A 20,993-nucleotide genomic window follows, 5' to 3' on the forward strand; every position below is an offset into this window, starting at 1 on the left:
TAAATATTATATTGCTTAATTTTTTATTCTATGTGTGTGAAACATTTGACATTTTTAATCACAGGTTTTTGTTTTGGTTTTTTACTTCCTTGAGTTGGTTTAGCCAACAATGGTGGGAAAACCAGAATGCTGGTGATATTAAGAGTTGTTACACTGAAGGTCAAAGGGCCTGGGGAAGCCTGTCAAAAGCCCCAGTACACATTGGACCAAAAATTGTCCTGACACATTTTAATTTTTTTAAAGGAACTGAGTAATAACTTTAAAGGCAAATGGATCACTGAATTATTTTCTAGTACCTGGCTCCTCAAAAGGATTAGCCTTCCTGATGTGCACAGCAAAAGGGCATTTGTCAGTGAATGTACTCAAAGACCCCAGGGGCTGATATTAAGGAGTAGTTGAAGGATGGACCATTAATTCTTGGGTCAATATAAAGTCCAAACAGCAGTAATAACAACAAAAATCCTGGAGGGAGTCTTAGCCAAACTGATGCCAATTCCAATCATGGTGGTGCTGGGAGGCAGTCTAAAACGAAGTAACAGATAGAGAATAGTGGAGCCTAACTGACAATCAGGACAGCTCAAGAGATAAAGGGGGGCACAACAATTGGGTAGGAGCACACCACAGTTGGTATTTTGCTATAGCTAAGCACCCCAGTCTCAGCAATCTTGCAACTCAAATGACAGGAAGAATTCCAAATAACTTCCAAATTAGCTAAGAACACTGATTGGCTTGGGAGTGGTGGGCAGTCCTGGACTGCTTCCTTGGGGGAGGGGAGCCACGCTGCTTTGCCAGCGGTGTAAAGTCACAAATATAAGCTGAACTTTAACTTTTAACAGTTGGAATGGGGGGTATATTTGGGGCAACACGGTATGTCTACTGAATTAAATAGGGCTTATTAAGTGGTGTTAGAATTGTAGCCTAACTTATGGAAGTTCATGAAAAAAGCATTACCTGTTGTGCAGGAGGGTCCATTCCAACCATTCAGGGAGTCTTCTGGGGGGGGGGGGGAGAGAGGCATGAGAAAGTTTCCTTCCATGAACTTCCTTATCTTATTTAAGGATCCAAGCCAGTTTATGTGAACATTAAGATGCACTCCAATTTCTCTTGGATAGAAGGACCAAACATAAAGCTATAGAATAAAGGCACTCAGTGTGGTGGTCATGACTCAACAAACATTTTTCTTGTGTTGCTATCTGTTTTACCACTGCTTCTCTTCCCTTCAAGAGATTGGGGGGAGGGAGACAAGGAGGAAGAACGCAAGCCAAAAGCATCAAGGCGTTTTAAAAATACGAAGGGCGACAGATCCCATTAACATGGCCACATCCTACCTTTCCCCTTCCAGCTCTGTCTAACAGAGGAGTACAATGTTCAGACATTTGTGGTATGATGCAGCAGCCAGACAGTATACAGGATAGAGTTGGAAACAGCAGACAACCCAGAGTCTTGGTTGGGGCAAATACATCAACCAAAGCAATATTGGCTTTAAGGGGATGACCTCCAGTCACCGTTTTAATCTGCTGGTGGAACAGCCGGCTCTCTCTCAAAAAAAGGTCTGGAATGTCTCTTTGGCATGTCCTCAGATGTTCTCTACTGCAGAACACCAGATGAGAGCCTGGGACAGCATCTTGTTACAAAGGAAAAAGCTGCAGTGCCTTCACCCCACTCTGTGAAGCTTGTTCATTTCCAGATAACAGCTTTGGGGGCCTCTATAATTTAAGCATCAGGGCAGAGCACATGTTTTTGTCACCATGAAGCCTCCTGGAGGTACACAGCCCAACCTGGCTGTAACATTCATCATTACTCACTGTGCAACCTTTGCCTTCAGGGTGTGAGTCTCCACCCCTCTGTGTTCCAGGCTGACTGGGGGTGGGGAGCGTGTTAAGATTCAAAATGTAATGGCATCCATTCATGTGGCAGTGACCTGCATGTGCTACAGCTGCAAAGGGGAGTAACTTGCCACAGGAAGGCCCTTTTTGGTGGCATCACTCAACCACCATAGAACATGTCATGCCTGTTAGGCAAGTTTTAATCCTATATGTTTGGAGAGCTTTAACAGCAGGCTATCTTCCATGAATTTGTGGCTGTGTATGATGGTTGTGTAACACCCCCATATCACAGGTAACATGCCTCTAAATACCAGTGGCTGGGGATCACAAGCAGCAATAGTGCTTTTGCGCTCATGTCCTGCTTACAAGGGGCATTTGGTTGGCCACTGTGAGAACAGGATGCTAGATGAGATGAACTTTTGGTCTGCTCTACAAGGCTCCTGTGTTCTTATGCTAGGGTAGGAGTGGCCAACCTTTTGGATTCATGAGCACATTTGAAATATTGAGTGTAGTGTGTGCATCACCTTGAGAGGAATCCTTCACTCCCCTCACAAACATGTATGGCCACTCATGTTCTTTGCTTTGCAGAGGTCGGGAAGACCTTCCTCCACGACTAGCGCGCGCGCACACACGCACACACACACACACACACACACACCAGTACATTCACTTGCATGCACATAAATCCTTGTACCCTGGGGCTATTAGGAGAGTTATTAAAGGCAGGTTGGCATCAAGCTTCTTGCTATGAATATTTTTTAAAAGAATTTCCCTGCGTCTTGCAGTAGTCAATCTTATCACCTGCTTCCAATGTCTGGGGACATATGTGATCAATTTCTTGGGTGCAGGCTGCACACGAAAACAAATGAGCTTCCGGAAAGACCACTTTAAGAGGCAAACTGCCAACAGTCCTTTGCAAAAGAGTTAGCAATACAAAAAATCTACACCCTATTAGATTTAAAACAAACAAACAAAAACCTTTCATTACAGATGAAACTGTCTGAACAATGTTCTTCTGTTAACCACACCTTGGATTAAGATTTAATGGTGGTGCTGGGGGCCAGATGCAGCCTGCCTGCCACTAGTTTATCATCTCTGATTCAACAGAAAAGAAAAGCTTTTGAAGAGATCCTGCAGAAGGGGCCTAAAGAAAGCAGGGATACAGGAAGTGGGCAACACACAGCCTTAAACAGAACCTTTTGAAAGTGTCACACAAAGTTGTATAGAAACTTGCAGATTTATAGAACACTGGTTTCCTAAAGATCAGCCCACAAGACAAGACTCCACAGTGTGTGTTATTTCCATAATGCATTCCCTGTCTCACTAGAAGTAATGCAGTTGCTATATCTGCAAAAAACAAACAAAAAAAACTGCATTGCACAATGGTGGGGGAAAGGCTTTATAAATTTTGGAATTTTGCCATTATACATAAACTTATCAAGCAAGTTCAAGAAGCATGAAAACTTGAGAAATTAATGTCCATCAATCATTTGCGTAAGCAGATATTGATGCCTAAGATAGAAATGGAAAAGATTTTTATATTGTTTAATTTATGAACTCTGCATTATATTAATATTGCATTAAAGCATTCCATGTTAGAGATGAAAAGGCTTTTTTGGTGTTTCTCTTATTACCTTGAGAATTTTAAGTGATGATTTCCTAGTGAGTCCCAGAATTATGGTTTATCATATATTATGCATTTTGCAATTGTAGTATTCCATATACATGCAATTGCATGTATTCCAACACATGCTTGATATATATCAAATACATCACTTTCTGAAATTGTTCAATAAAATATAATTTTAAGGGGGGGGGAGGAAATATACTTTATGCACTTAATGCATGTTATCCACCAGCTCCCCAACCATGACTTGTTTCCAAGGATAATAATGCTATCAGGGTCAGAAGAACTTGCTGTTCTGAATGCATAGAAGACTGCAGGATTCAGTAATACACACTGGGCTGCTGAAGGGTATGTGGGTGCCAAATGGCTCCCTTATGGCTGCTATGGGAAGGACAGAATGAGAACAATTTTAAAATTATAGATGGCCCTTCCCCCACCCACCCCAAGTTATATTCTGTTAACAACGACAGCATTAGGCAACAGGGCACTTTTAGCAGGCAAGATAAGCAAATCTATCACTGGAAGCTTTCACAAATGAAGCTGAGTGAACATCTGGCCCAGATGGTTCTAGGTCAACACTGACAGCCATGCAAGAAACATTCCAGAGATTTGAATGCAAGAGCAGCGACTGAAATACGCTGATAAACCCAACTCACATGAATATCAATATCCAGGACTAGGTGTGTGCCACAATTCTTTAAGTAACGGCAAGAAAATGCATATTGCTGTTCAACTCACAACTAGAGCTTACAGCAGCTGGAATGTGAGAGGAGACTTAATGTTTTTTCCACCAATGGAAATCTGTGACTCCTTGCCATTCCTCACTACTTGCAAAACCAGTAGCATTTTATAAAATAGTAATATCCATGAAGAGGTTCTCCGTTTGCAAAAACCACACCAGTTGCACAAGTCAGATTTCCCTGGTGCAGAATTAGAACGCTTATGCACATTAATTTTTGTGGCCAGAGTAGACATGGCCCTACCAATATCCCATGTGAGAACTTGGGGAGCTTCAAGTTTGGGAGAGACAAGAGGGTCTTCTTAAATGAGCAATGCAAAGAAATAGAGGAAAACAATAGAATGGGGAAAACCAGAGATCTGTTCAAGAAAATTGGAGATATGAAAGGAACATTTTGTACAAAGATTACCATAATAAAGGACAAAAGTGGTAAGGACCTAACAGAAGCAGAAGACATCAAGAAGAGGTGGCAAGAATACACAGAGGAATTATACCATAAAGATATGGAGGTCTCGTACACCCCAGGTAGTGTGGTTGCTGACCTCGAGCCAGACATCTTGGAGAGTGAAGTCAAATGGGCCTTAGAAAGCATTGCTAATAACAAGGCCAGTGGAAGTGATGATATTCCAGCTGAACTATTTAAAACTTTAAAAGATGATGCTGTTAAGGTGCTACACCCAATATGCCAGCAAGTTTGGAAAACTCAGCAATGGCCAGAGGATTGGAGAAGATCAGTCTACATCCCAATTCCAAAGAAGGGCAGTGCCAAAGAATGCTCCAACTACCGCACAATTGCGCTCATTTCACACGCTAGCAAGGTTATGCTTAAAATTCTACAAGGCAGGCTTAGGCAGTATGTGGACCGAGAACTCCCAGAAGTGCAAGCTGGATTTCGAAGGGGCAGAGGAACCAGAGACCAAATAGCAAACATGCGCTGGATTATGGAGAAAGCTAGAGAGTTCCAGAAAAACGTCTACTTCTGCTTCATTGACTATGCAAAAGCCTTTGACTGTGTCGACCACAGCAAACTATGGCAAGTTCTTAAAGAAATGGGAGTGCCTGATCACCTCATCTGTCTCCTGAGAAATCTCTATGTGGGACAAGAAGCTACAGTTAGAACTGGATATGGAATAACTGATTGGTTCAAAATTGGGAAAGGAGTACGACAAGGTTGTATATTGTCTCCCTGCTTATTTAACTTATATGCAGAATTCATCATGCGAAAGGCTGGACTAGATGAATCCCAAGCCGGAATTAAGATTGCCGGAAGAAATATCAACAACCTCAGATATGCAGATGACACAACCTTGATGGCAGAAAGCGAGGAGGAATTAAAGAACCTTTTAAAGAGGGTGAAAGAGGAGAGCGCAAAATATGGTCTGAAGCTCAACATCAAAAAAACCAAGATCATGGCCACTGGTCCCATCACCTCCTGGCAAATAGAAGGGGAGGAAATGGAGGCAGTGAGAGATTTTACTTTCTTGGGCTCCTTGATCACTGCAGATGGTGACAGCAGTCACGAAATTAAAAGATGCCTGCTTCTTGGGAGAAAAGCAATGACAAACCTAGACAGCATCTTAAAAAGCAGAGACATCACCTTGCCTACAAAGGTCCGTATAGTTAAAGCTATGGTTTTCCCAGTAGTGATGTATGGAAGTGAGAGCTGGACCATAAAGAAGGCTGATCGCTGAAGAATTTATGCTTTTGAATTATGGTGCTGGGGGAGACTCTTGAGAGTCCCATGGACTGCAAGAAGATCAAACCTATCCATTCTGAAGGAAATCAGCCCTGAGTGCTCCCTGGAAGGACAGATCGTGAAGCTGAGGCTCCAATACTTTGGCCACCTCATGAGAAGAGAAGAATCCTTGGAAAAGACCTTGATGTTGGGAAAGATGGAGGGCACTAGGAGAAGGGGACGACAGAGGACAAGATGGTTGGACAGTGTTCTCGAAGCTACGAACATGAGTTTGACCAAACTGCGGGAGGCAGTGGAAGACAGGAGTGCCTGGCGTGCTATGGTCCATGGGGTCACGAAGAGTCGGACACGACTAAACGACTAAACAACAACAACAACAATATTACATTTTTATCCCACCCTTCTTCTAAGGAACTCAGTGTCAGGATCATAAGCCTCTGTCCCATTTTAGCCTCACAACAAGCTTGTGAGGTGTGTTAGGCTGAATGAAGGGAACTAGGCCAAGGTCACCCAGTGAACTTTTTATCCGAGTTTGAATTCAAACTAGTGTCATAGAGCAAGATTCTAGGTGGCACAACACCAAATCAACTAGTAACTCATCAGAGGCTTTAGGTTCTTACATAGCCATTTAAAAATGACTCCAGTACAGAACTTTGATATAATGCCTGTTTGGCACCCAAGGCCACCTCTTCATCCTAGGAACATTCAGTGAACTCAAAGGCACATACTGCAAGATTATTTCAGCCTAATTCTCACGAACTGATTTTAATAGATACAATAAATAAAATCTTCTGCACATCCCCAAGATTCTGTTTTCTATATACAGGGAAATATTTTTTAAAAAAAACTGTTGGTTTTTTTTTGTATGTAGGTAGACTGGACCATACAGATCTACATCACACCAGCAGTCAGGTTTGCCACCACAATGAGAGCTAGGCTTTCATTTGTTGAACAGCAATAAGAAAGCCAGATGAGAAATTCTGGGAGAAAAGAATAGCACAATCAGCATTAGCAAGGGATTAAACCAAAATATCTTCACCAAAGCCTCCTTTGCAGCAGAACCAACAACAGACAATGTGGATATTCAACTCCAGAGCGTCACAAGGAATCACCACCACTTAGCACAGGGGCAGAGCATCTTTGGCCCTCCAGATGTTGCTGGACTACAACTCTCATCTTCCCTGACCACTGGACTATGTTGAGTAGAGATTAAAGAAGCTGGGAGTCCAACAACATATGGGAGCACCACAGGCTCCTCACCCTGACTTCGTACAACGGGCTGCAGCATTACATCTGGGAGGCACCCAGCCAAAAACTAAGTGAAAGAATGTGGTGTGAATACAAGGAACAGGAGGTTTGAAAGCAGAGCTCCCAGAATGGGTCAGAATATATGAAGGGGAGAGTGCTACAGAGCATATGAGGCATGTGCTCAAAGTATTGCTTAGTAGACAGTTGGACCCCACTTCCCAAAAAACTAGGACTGAAAAACACATCTCACTTTAGACATAAGGCTGTATTTTTCCTCTCCCACCACCCTGAGGGAGGGAAGGCTGGTGTACTCTGTCCAGCCCTTGGGATTTCAGCAGATTCTCTTTCACATGCTGCCAAGCATCAATCTGAGACCACAAGAGACAGAAAAAAATGCTTCTAAAACAAGGACACAAGGAGTCTCAGGGCACAAAGTGCTTAGTCAGGGCCCCTAGAGAGGAGAGCAAGCAAGAAGGGTGCTGTTGGGTTACTGGGCTGCTCACCCACTCCTCACTGGAGGGAGATGTAGAGCAGATTCAGGCCCAGACAGCTCTATTTTTGATTTCTAAAGAACTGATCACAAACTAAGAGGCCAGTCTGAAAATAAAGCAGGAAGGAGGGAAGACAGGCTCAAGATCCATCACTAAATCCATACAAGTCCATTATTTTGTCAGCACCCTTAAGCCCTGTACCCACCTCCAACCCACCCACTCCCTATTCCAGCACTCCCATACACACAAGCAGACCCTCTTTCCTTCTCCTGGCAATGCCACACTTCAGCATACTAGTTATTCTGCTCTTCTACATCCTGCACAGCAATCAGTATATATTGGCAGCATATGCTATCCCATGAGGAAATCAGGTCACTTTTGGAATAACAGAGAATTCAGAGGAGCAAAGCCGTACACTCCACACCTGTAATGGTGTTGGTAGCTTCCTCACGAGTAAGCGACTCCAACCCCGTGCTTGGTTTTTACAGGGTTTTATTATATACATAATATGTACAAGACAGAGCATCAAAAAGCATGACTGTACTAATCTGATTCAGAATCCAGGAGCACCTCCCTTCGTGATTTCTGCCAGCATAACCCCCAGGGCACCCTGAACCTCCTCCGTTGGTCCCTCCTCTGTTGGGGTGAGGGTGCTGGTGGAGCACCCTCTCCACTAGAGCTGGTCAGTTGAGGGACCGGCTCTGTGGCTCGTGGAGCCTCCTCCTCTGCAACTTTCCCTCTGAAGCTCCCATCTCCACAACATCCCTAAGGGTTTGCATCTCCTCCTGAGCCTCAGTCCCACCTTCCAGAGGAAGCTGCCAGACGCTAGGGCTCTGGCAGCTTCCGAGAGCCCTCGCTCTGATCCACCAGGCTCTCCGCTGACCCCTGGTGGTCCCCTGACAACACCTTAGAGCAGTGGTTTTCAACCAGTGTATCATGGCACCCTGGGGTGCCTTGAATTATGTGACATGGGCAACACTGGTCTCTGTCCCTCTTTGCTTCCCTCCCTCCTCTGATGCCCTCTCAAGTCTCTGCCTCCCAAAGGCTTGCGTGGCTGTTTGTTGCACCAGTCCTGGCTACAAGCTCCACAGGCAAATGGTGCCTCTGGGCCTGGCCAGGGAGTGCTGGTTGCCAGGAGTTGAGGCAGCCTCGGAGTATGCAAGCAAGCAAGCAGGGGGGCCCAGCCTGTCAGTCCGCCAGCTCTTGCTGTCGGGAATGGACAAACAAGTCCCAAGCCCCTGTGGGGCAGTGTTAGGAGACACATCTCTTTGGGGACAGGGGCGGGGCAGCTCAGAGACCAGGAACAGCAGTAGCGGCTGCCCAGAGGACTCCCAAGGGGAGGGGAGAGGAGAGAAGGCTGAAGGAACAAAAAATGGTGAGAGGCTGCCAGCTCTGCAGGCAATGGGTGACATTACTGGACTCCTGAGCGCCACAGGGGTGCTGCAGAAAAATGAACTTGGTCAAAGGAGCCATGGACTCAAAAGGGCTGAAAACCTCTGCGCTAGAGCATGCTTTGCTGAATGGTTAGTGCCAACTGGCTTTAGGCCAAGTGCAACTTCTCCAAATACACAGAGACATGGCATTTCAGCTTGTACTGAATCTCCCCCACCAGTCAATGAAGCTGAGAGATACCAGCAAGAGTTATGCACTCCACATGGTTAAGTCCCCAACATGACTGCAGATCTGCATCACCAAGCGAAAAAAGGTACGTGTCTTTTTCATGTAAATGAGCCTGCCAGATTAAGGCCAACAGTGCATCTAAATGCTTCTGGCATTCTATTACCGAAACTGGGACCCTCATAAAGCAGGAGAGGACAGTAATCACACCTATCCCCCTGCCAATTTGTCCTCAACAACCAATAATCAAAGGTACATGCAGAGAATAAAAAGTAGAGCCTGCAACAGAACTTTGCAAAGCATCCTGATCCGAACAAGCTATGGAGGGTTCTGGTCAGCTCAGAACTTGTGCTATTCAGGGAAGTGAGGAGTAGGAGCAGGGAGAGAAGACACTTTGACTGTCCTGTCCTGCTTGAGTCCTTCCCCGGCTGTGCTATGGAGACATAGAGGGATCTGATTTAGTGCTGCCTGACAGCACTGAACTTGGGGTGGTTGTGTGTCTGTGTTTGGGGGGAGGGTGGGTCTGGAGAGGGGAAAGGGGTCACTTTTCCTTTCCTGACTCCTGACGTTCCCTGTATTGTGCAAGGAAATCTACTTTTTTGAACCATCTCCCCCAACCTTAATCCCCTCTTCAATATACTTACAAAAAGTTATTGGGAACTTAGGGAGGCCAATTCCCTGTTATTCCTTCCTTTCTCCTTTCCTCTTTCCCACACCCTTAAACTGGATACTCAACACCCCATAATTCCTCAAGACTCAGCATTCCTTACCAGGTTGTTTAAGCAGCTTTAAACATAGACAGTTAAACATTTACTGTATATCTAGAGCAGGGTTTTCCAAACTTGGGTCTCCAGCTATTTTTGGACTAGTTCCCATCATCCCTGCCACTGGTCTTGCTAGCTAGAGATGATGGAAGCTGTAGTCCAACAGCAGCTGGAGACCCTTATCTAGAGTGTCCCTCAAGCATAAAGAAACCACCACCCTATTTTTGGTTGGCGTCACTTTGTTTATGAACTGATCACCCAAATTTGCAGCTGGGATGAATGGCAACTATTCATAGGGCTGGACAAGTCTACAGAGGATAGGATACCCCTCCCTCCCACTCAGATACACACTCCAGAGAGCAAGTAGCTGCTCTCTGGGTGGGTCTTTGAGGCTTTCCCCCAAAGCACAGGTGTCTTACCCAGGAGATCCATCACACCCCAGCCCTCCAAGAGATGCTCACTCACTGTGCCACACACTTTCACATCGTGCAGTCGGCCCCATTCATCCTCATAGCTGTCCACCATCATGATGCTGTCGTCCTCTTCCTCGTTGCCCAGCTCCGCATGAAGATGGAGTCTGACCTCTTCCCCAAGTGAGTGCATTCCCACAGCTGGGAAGAGCCCCTCTGGGGAAAGTGGCATTATAGTGGAGCCCACCTGTGGGAGGAAGCCAATCTCTCTGTTATACATAGTGCTGCTTCTGTTTTCCAGAACACATCAGTGTAGTGAACTGGCATAGAACCATTCTACAGATTACACAGAATGAAGTGGCAGAGTGAGTTGGCAGAGTTCTTGGACTGTACCACTTCAGACTGCTGTTGTGGGGGAGATTTTAAAAAATCCCTTTGTATTTAGATAACTAGCAAGGTTATCAGAAGGTACAGCGTAGGTCTCCCCTTGATGTGCCAAGTTCTCTACATGCAAGGAGGGGATTGTTTTATATGGGGAAAGAGTTAAAAAATGAAATTCCACTCGCAAATCAAGGTGGGTACAGTCCAGGATTCCATCACCTCATTCTCTTTTAATGTGTGACAGATGACTCCAAGTACGTAAGCCAGGATTTTCCTGGGTCAAATCTCATTTCATTCATCAACTCAATAGGTGGCCTCCGGGAAGCTCCTCTGGGAGGGGAAAATATTATATTTTCTGTTTCATTTATATATCCACCTTTCTTCCTTGGGGTTCCATGGGGTTACCAGGAAGCCACCCATTCAGGAACTGACTAGACCCAGACCTGCTTAGTTTTAGCAAGGCTGCTGCATGATGTGCCCCAGGGCAATGCCTCCTTTAACCCCCAACAGAGAAGCTACCAAACTCACCCTCTTTCCATTTTTGGTGAAGAATATTTGAGCTGTCTGGACTTCAAAAGACACTGGCTCAATCCCACAGCCAATCCGGTCCCCAGAGCTGCATTTTGTCCCAAACTGACGGCCCTTGGCTCGGCCATTGTAAAGTCTGGATGGGTAAACACACAAGCAGATCTTGAAGTAAGTTTTAATGAGCAGGATGTGTCATTATCCAAGGAAAAATGAACAATATTATGATGCACAAGACTAATAGGGTAACAGTAAACAGGTCTATAATCTTAAAGAACACTCTGAGTTTGGGAAGCTCACCGTTTAAGGTTTCACACTAAGTTCTATCCATTTCCTCACCAAACAGAAGTACCCAGAAATGTCACAAGTGATCCTTCAAAGTTCCCTTGAAAAGAGGGCATAGCCAGAATCCCAGCCCTATTATCTTATCTGTATTCTAGAATTGGCTACTTACACAATGGTATCAGAAAGGCACCAACATCCTACAGCAGTCCACTGCTAGAGTGGGAGAAGACAGATTCAGAAACCAAAAAGACTGATTTCCTTCCCAGTACCACTGTGGTACTTTAAGCAAGGGTTAAAGAAGATTGGGGGGGGGGCTGATGAGGCAAATGAGAGGAGTAAATCTTACTGCCCCCCCCAAAAAACAATAGAATACATAACTCCCCAGACACATGCCAGTCAAGCCAAGATTCTAGAGCAGGGGATCCAGTTGGCTCTCCAGAAGTTCTTCAACTTCAACAACCATCCCTGGCCACTGTCTATGCTGGCTGATGGGCGGTGTCCAACAACACCTGGAGGGCCAGAGGATAGCAACTCCAAATCTAAAATAATGGTTGCTGAAAATGGGGGAGTGTCAGGCCCTGCAAAGCCTCCAAGATGCCTTCTTCAGGGTTTCTCCTCACACGCAACTACTCTGATCACTCTCCCTCCTCTCCCCTCTGTGCTGCAAAACACAGAATGGCAACCCCATGGAGCTTTCAAGCACAAGAGTAAGATCTGCAAGCAAGCAAGAATGGCTGCTGTAGCAAGCAACCCAGATTCTCTGAGAAGAGTCCCGTGTGCATGCAAGCATGGGCACACAGTGCCTCAATACTGAGGAGCCACAACTCTTCAAAGCATATGATGTAAGGGGAAGAGAGTTTTCCCATGGAACCTAAGCCCTGGCAGCTCTTTTAAAAATTGTTTATTATTTCTGAAACATATACCCTCAGCCTTCAATGGCCAATCAGCATTCCTAAGGCAGCTTTCAAAACAGTAAAAGCCAACAAACCACAAGTCATCTAAAAGAAAAAGAAAGCAAAGTACAGTATACAATTCCAAGCAATGGAACTCACAACAACTCAAAAAGAATTAGAAGCTTTAAAAGTTAGCAATGTTAACAACCTGGGAAAGGAAAGGTCTTTGCCTAGCAACAAAATGAAAACAAAGCAGACACCAGACCTGGAGGGAATTTCACAGGCAGGGCATCACTCTCCAGGGGCCACCAACTTTCCTTCTTATGGTGGTACCGGTATGTGCAGCAGAAGAAGACCTTCAGATGCAAATACACACTTAAGAAATACACACTGTCACCAGGAGAAGCGGAGGGGGAAATAAAGAATGCACACCACCATGTGTGAACCTTGCAAAATGTGGGTATTTTACCTACTGTAAATGCACTGGAAACCTGCTTCTAATTCCAGTTTCCCTCACATAAGTGAGTGTGTGTGTGTGTGTGCGCGCGCGCGCGTGTGTATCAGATATACATGAAATTATTACACCTAAGAGCTCACATTGAATTATTTCAGTGGCTGCAATGTTTAGGCAACTAAAGTATAAGATAACTTGCTTAACTCATTTGATCTACCAGGTGGGTAGTCACTGAATGAGATGATACATTTCAAAGTAACATTTTAAAATGAAAAACTAAGAGTTTGCTTCATCTTAGAACCCTCTATTCCAGGGGTCCCCAAACTACGGTCCCCGGGCCGGATGCGGCCCAATTGGCCTCCCAATCCGGCCCGCGACAACCCCTGCCGCCCGCTGCCCGCTCTTACGGCGCGCGGCGCGGCGGCGATCTTCAAAATCGGCAAAAAATCGCCGAAAATCCTTTGTGCGCATGCGTATGGGCCTCTCCCGACCCAGAAGAGGTCTTTTCCGATGCACTTCCGGGTCGGGGGAGGCCCATACGCATGCGCACAAGCGATTTTCAGCGATTTTTTCCCCGACCGTGTGCGTGTGCGCATGCGCACGGGCGCGCACTCCCCCGCCCTCCGGCCCGCTGCACGCGCACTCCCCTGCGGGCCGGCCCGCCGCGCGGTCGGCGCGGCGGGCACCGGCCCGAAGCCCGGTAAGTCTGGGGACCCCTGCTCTATTCCATCAAACGCAGGAGAGAGCCAGTCATGGCACATGTGCATCACCTAAAAGCAAGTAAAAGTATGGATTTTATGAATGGCAAATTGAAGCAACCAAGTTCTGCTGAATCAATTGACCGCCAGTCAGTGCTTTTTTCTAAAAAAAAAATGTTTGGGGTACTCTCATTTTCCTACTCATATTGAAATACTGCCCCTCAATGAGGCCAAACTTAGATTCACCAAATGTTTAGGGATAATGCGTCCCCCTGCATTTCCCCCCCCCCCCCGAAACAAAGCACTGGCCATACTTATTTCTTACACCCATGGAAGGAAAAACATGCAGAATGGCTCTTAAGCTCCTGAAAGGTAAGCAGTTAACTCACTTGCCATCATCGGCATGGTAGGCAACTGAATCCGGTAGCCATCCGGGTTGATGGTCCAGGCTATAATACTGAGGCACCAGCCCCACTGCAATGGTCCCTCGCACACCACTGTCCACAATTGACACCTAGGAACAAGACGGAAGAAAGAATGTACCAAGACAGTAGTACCAAGACTTTCCTCCAAGGAAGAGGGCCGGTTTCCTGCCTGGTATATAAAGGAAACATGTGTGGGTTGCTGAGTAGATTTTAAAACAAGCTGACTTTTGTGCAGAATGTAACAATAAATAATATTGGGGACTAGAGGTGAGAAATGTTATTTGACATGACAAGATAGCAGAGTCACTGTAGCATATGAACTAAGAGGAACAAGTTCCCGGCACAAATCTCTCATACAAAAAAAATATGTAGGTGACTTTAGGGAAGGTACTAATCTCTTGACTTCAAATTTTCCATCTGCAACATGGGCATACTACTGACATGCAGGGGTGGCCAACTCCCAAGAGACTGCGATCTACTCACAGAGTTAAAAACTGACAGTGATCTACACCCTTTTTGGGGGTTCAGGTCAAAGTTGTTGAGCTTTTTTTAGGAAGGAAGGAGGTCCATTTTGGGGAGGTTCAGGTCAAAGTTGTTGAGTTTTTTCAGGGGGGACGTAAAATGTTAAGATTTTTTTAGGGGAGTCACAGTTGTTCAGCTTCTTTGGAGGGAGCCAATGATCTACCAGTGATCTACCGCAGACGTCCAGTGATCTACTAGTAGATCACGATCTACCTGTTGGACATGCCTGCATAGGGTTTGTTATGAAGATTTCAGACATAAGACACAAGAGCATTTTAAACTCCGTAACACACTCTATAATGGCTCAGAATAGGGGTCGGCAAGATTTACCTTGCCTGGGCTGGTTCACTCTAGTGGAGATCCCGCTGTGGGCCAGATTGCGCACCCCCCACCCCGATTTTCTGCGTCTGTGCAGACGCGATTTCCGGCACCACAGAAGCGAGCCCCACATCGCGCTACGCTGGTTTAGTGCAGTGCACTGGGACTTGCTGAGCGAGCGGCTCAGTTCGGGGGCGGCTCATAGGCAGGTTAAATGACCCCCGTGGGCCGCTTGTGACCCATGGGCCTTAGGTTGCCAACCCCTGGGCTAAGATTGTATCCAACTGTGTGTAAGCAGAATGAACATCCACTTGAGCAACATGACTTCACCTTCCTCTCCTCTCTCCTGCACATCTTCAAAATCTGCTTAGGGGATTAGGGGACTCTCCAGAGAAGATCTGGGGAGTGCAGGAGAAAGTAGGGAAAGTTGAAGTCTGTTCACACCACACTTGATTCTGCCCACTATCGTGAAATTATCTACCTTTTGGGACCACACATCTCTCTGCTCACAAGAATGTGGAGAATGGGTCAAATAGCTATTACCGGTAAATATTACAAGTGGGATCTGCAACAAAATGTGGTGGTTAAGAGTGCAAAATTCTACCAAGGCCCCTTTTCCAGGACACTCCATGGCATACTTGCTCCAGGTTTCTGCTCCCACTCCACCCCACAAGTCTGTCAGCATTTCATCCTCATGAAGAATGTTCAGTCATCATTGGGCTGTGGTGTTTGGGGGGGGGGCACTCCTAAGGATTATTTAGTATTTCTGCAAACCTTGAGTTTGCCCAAGACCATTGATCAGTTGCTACCTCCATTTTGGCTACATAAAGATCCAAATCTGGAGAATGGAATCTGCTCTCCCCTTCCCACTAACTTGCTAGCACAATGACCCCACTGGCAATGAATCCTGCTGAGCCAATGGCGTAAGGACATGACATGGCCTTAGCATCAATTGCCAGATTCTCTACCACGCACAGACTGTCAAAGGCAACTCAAATGCTCTTAAAAACAGTTCTCCCCACTATGTATGGAGGATGGCTTCAGAAGGACGCAATAGGCATACGCCCTGCCAGCCCTGTGCCATTTTACGAGTCTCACAAAATGGCACTGCACTTGCAGGATGCTGTGAATGCACCCCTCAAAGTAGGGTGGCGTCAGCAGTGTTGGCCAGTCAGGCTCCCCAATGCCATGGCCAGGCAGGTGGCACAGCGCAGCACAGTGCCGCTAGCTCCAGTGGGCAGGCATCGATCTGGCGGCGCACTCCACCCACCCCAGGCACCAGCAAAGAACACTCTGTCACTGCTTGGAGCCCTTAATATGCTTAGCAACGACTTACCGTGCCAGAGCCTCAACTTACCTAGAATGAGTTTTTACACATTCTAAGACCCATCAATACAAATGCAGTCCTGTCAGCCATATACTGTATTATGGTCTGCCATGTCCAGGACAACTCTGTTTACAAGCAGCATTGAGAGATGGTTTAAAGGTCACAGTAGACCACCATACATTGCTGCTGGGCTCTACTCAGCTTGGTGGTTCTAGGATGTTTACCATCATTAGCAGCTCTTCCCTTGACCCAACCCCCACTATTATGTTTGTCATACCTGACTTTTTCCCTTCAATGCAGAAATCGTGAAACTACAACATCTCTAACAAATGGCTGCCTAGGCTCTCCTTAAATACATCCAAAGGAAGGAGAACCTCCTAAGCCAGCCTAACCCACTGCCAAACAGCTGGTTCTAGCCTGGCCCTCAGCAGCAACAGAAAACAAAACTGTTAAGACACAAAAAGTGAAAACCACAGAGTTAACAGCATTTATCAAAATGCTGTTGCTCCAAACCTGTTGCAAAAAGAAAAAAAGAAACAAAAAAAGATGCCTCCCAATTGTCAAGAGAGCTGAGCAAGTTACCTCAAAATAATTGTTGTCTTTGGTCAGTGGGCGAGGAGCAACATAGCAGCCGACTTCACCAGAATTTCCATGGTAACTGCAGAAAAGATATGAGGTCAGCTTCTCCACTAATCAAAGTACAGAATGCAAAAAGCTTTAGAAGCAGAAGCAAATACCGGTAAGAAAACTGAGGCCTAGATATGAGGCTACGACAAAAGAAGCAAGGGACTATCAACAGTAAAGCCCTAAACTTCAGCAATCACCTCCTTCCTGGAGCAAGATCTCTACACTACTGATACGGTATTTCTTCATGACACTGACTAGGCTAGAAGCCACTTGGAGACAGAATAACTGGGCCAGAGGTAGCCAACATGGTGCCCTCCAGATGTTGATAAACTATAGTTCCTATCATATCTAACCACGGGTACATGCTAGCTGAGGCTGATGGGAGTTGTAGTCTAACAACATCCAGAGGGATCTGGCTACAACTGACCTCAGCAAAGGTGTATAATTCAATGCTTTAGAGACCTTCAACATTTGGTTTACAGGGCAGGAGAGTTTAAAAGCCACAAAAGGAATTAAATGACCCAGACGTCAGTTCTCCAATTTTAAAACACTTATTTCTTTCCCTATAATTCAGGACTAGAGAACTTCGGTTTTATTTTACAACTTAGAAATATTTTCTTTTTAATATGTTGTCTGGAGAGTTACCAAAGAGAGATAAAATTGCTTTAATGGTTAGGTCTGACCCACTCAGTCAGCTGACCAACCTGTTCTAAATGACAGCAAAGTTGCTGTACCAAGTGGGTCACTAAAGAAGGAGAGTGATCTATGAACTTTTTTCTTTCTTTTTTTATAAAAAGGAAAGTCAGCAGTGAGGTGGGGCTTAAATGCCATTAAATTTCTGGTGCACACAGAAATATTCTTAATCCAGTACAGCCATTCTGGAGTTTAAAACTTTTGGTGCTCTGATTGTTTCAACAACTAGGCCATCTGTCTTGTAGATCTGAGTTTATTCCACATACGAGAAGTGAGGTTACAGGGAACCAGGCAGAGGGCCTTCTCGGTAGTGGCACCCGCCCTGTGGAACGTCCTCCCATCAGATGTCAAGGAAATAAACAACTACCTGACTTTTAGAAGACATCTGAAGGCAGCTCTGTTTAGGAAAGTTTTTAATGTTTTATCGTGTTTTTAATATTCTATTGGGAGCCGCCCAGAGTGGCTGGGGAAACCCAGCCAGATTGGCGGGATATAAATATTAAATATATTATCATATTCTTGTAAGAATATCTAATAAATGCAAAGTGTGCTTCTTCAAAAGTCCAAAATAGATTCCTCGGCTTTCTCAGCACCAAAAATTACCTTAATGTGTCTCCATCAACAAGGATATGTTTGAACCTTTCTTGGTAGCGAACAGCTCGCACCTCTCGGATCTCCCGGATCCTTCTCCTCCAGTTCAGAAATCTGTAGTGCAGGTTTAAATCATCCATTATGGCTGTAAGGATCTACCTATGGGAGAAGATCATGTTCAAAAAGAAGTCCATGTTGAACTGAGAAAATGCCGCATTGCCATGAATCCAGAGGTTCCAGGGAATATACTATAGGCATCAGTTCTGCTTATTGTGTTAGCAAGCAGCCATTACACACATCATCATCATCATCACTGCTACTAATAATGGTTTACATTTCTGCTCCCCAATCCCTATTGGAACAAGTTTGGACAAAATAAAACAAGGTTCAAACCCTCAGCTGGTCATGAAGCTTCCAAGACAGATATGGACAATCTACTAGAAAACCAGGAGTGGGATACTTGGGATAACCAGTTTCCAACAGTTAGTGATGTTATCTCAACAGCATCCATTTCAACCAAGTTGCTCCAGCCACTGCAGCAAACTGATTACCATTACTTAATCCTGCACCAAGCAGTGTTAACTCAGAATTACACAATCAAATGTCAAGTGTACAATTGCACAACTCAGTTATTAAGTTGACAACTACTCAGCTTCCCACAAAAAGAGGCACATGTGACAACTAACGCATGCGCCATTTTCGGCACCAGAACTGGGACAGAACAGTGTCTCAGAACCAACCCCTATGCAAATGTGGAGTTGCCTGTATGCATTAAACCAAAGTTAAAAAAAGCATGACATTTAAAATAATAAAATCCAAAGTACAGGTTATGGAGAAATGCTTGGCTAAACAGGTGTGCCTTCACACCTGTTCTGCTAGTGGTGCTTGCTTAGAACATGCTCCAACTTTCTCGGGGCAGCCACAACTCATCTACGGTCCACAGAAACCTCGATATTCCACTCAGAGTCATGTGGTGGCTAGAATGCAACCTAAGAGGAACAGCATTGGGAACTGAGAGATGAAAGCTAGGAACTAAATGGCACCTTAAACCCAGATTATGGGTGCAACAACAGAATGTCTAGGCGTGATTTTTTAATAAAAAGAATACAAAGCTGAAAATGAATGAGCTGCAGCTAAAATATTATGTTCATTTTTCACATGTTCTAGTCCTTCCCCTGCCCCCCCCTATTATTCTTGAGTGGAGAGGCAGGAAAAAGTCCTCCTTTGCTTCCACGCTGAAGTTTTAATCTGAAATCTTAGGCGCTGTACTGCACCCAGAGCTCAGAAAACTGCTCACGCTAATGATATTCTCAGTTGCAAAATGCACCGAACAATGGGAGTTTCAAACACTGAAGAGAAGACCCATTGGATCAAACCAGAGCCCCATCTAATCAAACAATGAGACACCTGCAGAAGTCCACAAGGAGTGCTGCAGCACATTTTCCACTTGCAATTTCCAGCAGTCTGTGGTATTAGGACCTGTCAATTTAGGGGATGAAACTTAATGTTTACAAATTTCTTCAGTGAGGGGTCTTGAAAATATGTTTTTAGCTGTGAGGAATTCAAATTTGCTATTTTCTGTGTGGTTGGGCAACATTTGGCTTGATATGTTTGATAAAGAAGTACATTACTGTACAGGTAACTGCTTTTGGAAAACACCTTCTGACAACGTCACACAATGCTAAATAATAACATATAACATATAATGTAACTGCAAGTACTTAGCAATCATTTAAAATGAGTTCTATGCAATTCTACACACAAAACTAAATGACCAAAGTATCTTTTGAGCTGCCAAGTCATATCACTACTTTTTAGCACCCCTCCTTTTCGGAATTTGAAAGCTGAAAAACCCAGCCCGCTCTACTGAGGCATTCCGAGGCCCATCCTCTCCCACCCCGGGCAGACATCAAGGCCAGAGCACAGGGAGAGCAGTGAGAAGCCCCTCTCCTTGGAGACGAAGCTCACCCAGGAGCCTCCTGAGCAGGCCGGCCGCATTTCCCACCTCGCGGGGAGGTTGTGGGGCGACAACGCCGCCGCTTCAGAAGCCCTTCCTGGAGGGAGGAGCCAGGCGACGAGGGTTCAAATAGGCTCCGCCCCCGCCGCGCACGGCTTCCTTCCCACGCGGGACCTTCGATGTCACGCAAGGGGGGGGCTCAGCCCCGCCACCCCCGAGAAGGAGGAGGGGGCGGCAGCAGCAGCAACAGTGCTTCTGCGATACATGCAGAGGGCCTGCCCTTCGCCCCTGAGCGCAGCTGGGCCGCTTCGACGCCAGGCGCCTGGAAACTCACCCGGAGTTTCTCCTCGCTGCCTCCCTCCCAGCCAGGGATGTCACGCAGCGCCCGCCCCACAGGGGAGAGGGGGAAGGGGGCGCCCGCCCCCCGCCGGCAGCCCTTACCCCGAGACGCCCTCGGTCTCCCTCCATGGGCCCCGCCCCTCCCCGCGCTCGCCTCTCCCTCCGGCCGCTGCCGCTTCCTCCTCTCCGCCTCGCGTCTCCTGCCGCCCAGCCAACATCCGGGCTCCGTGGGCCCGCCTTCCCTCTCACGCTTCCTCGCTCGCCGCCCTGTTCGCCGCGTCGCAAAGCTTCGCCCCGCCTCACGCCGGCTCCTCGCTTGCGAGGAAAAGGAGGTAGGAATGGGGGGGGGCGTGACGTCGTTTCCCGCGAACGTTGGCGCGTTTTTTTAAGAAGGCTGAGCGAGCGCGACTGTGACGTAAGCAGGGAAGCGCCGCCGCCGCCGCCAGAGGTTGTTATTGCTGTAGAATCGTGCAGTTGGACGTGATCCCTGAGGGAATCTGGAGGTGTGGGAATCGAGCCGTGCCCTTGGCATTATCGGCA

The 20,993-nt window shown here is 46.2% G+C and overlaps 1 protein-coding gene across 19 annotated transcripts in view; it reads right to left on the reverse strand.

Annotated features, from left to right (window-relative positions):
- SPRYD3 (SPRY domain containing 3) overlaps window positions 1-20,655 on the reverse strand; it is a 43,915-nt gene extending 23,260 nt beyond the window's left edge. For 2 of the 19 annotated variants that reach the window (XM_088662799.1, XM_088662791.1), the window contains exons 1-6: window positions 20,608-20,655; window positions 18,170-18,312; window positions 16,829-16,904; window positions 14,044-14,168; window positions 11,328-11,463; window positions 10,474-10,665 (exon numbers count right to left, since the gene is read on the reverse strand). In XM_088662799.1, coding sequence (XP_088518925.1) covers window positions 10,474-10,665; window positions 11,328-11,463; window positions 14,044-14,168; window positions 16,829-16,904; window positions 18,170-18,297 — 657 coding nt within the window. In that variant the 5' untranslated portion in view covers window positions 18,298-18,312; window positions 20,608-20,655. Of the gene's footprint in view, window positions 1-10,473; window positions 10,666-11,327; window positions 11,464-14,043; window positions 14,169-16,828; window positions 16,905-18,169; window positions 18,317-20,125 lie in introns of all 19 variants that reach the window. The other 17 variants (XM_088662797.1, XM_035102039.3, XM_088662788.1 and 14 more) reach the window with 13 other exon arrangements.
- Between the last annotated feature and the right edge of the window lie 338 nt (window positions 20,656-20,993).

The sequence above is a fragment of the Zootoca vivipara genome, chromosome 2 (assembly GCF_965207765.1).
Source record: "Zootoca vivipara chromosome 2, rZooViv2.hap1.1, whole genome shotgun sequence".
NCBI classification, from domain to species: Eukaryota; Metazoa; Chordata; class Lepidosauria; order Squamata; family Lacertidae; genus Zootoca; species Zootoca vivipara.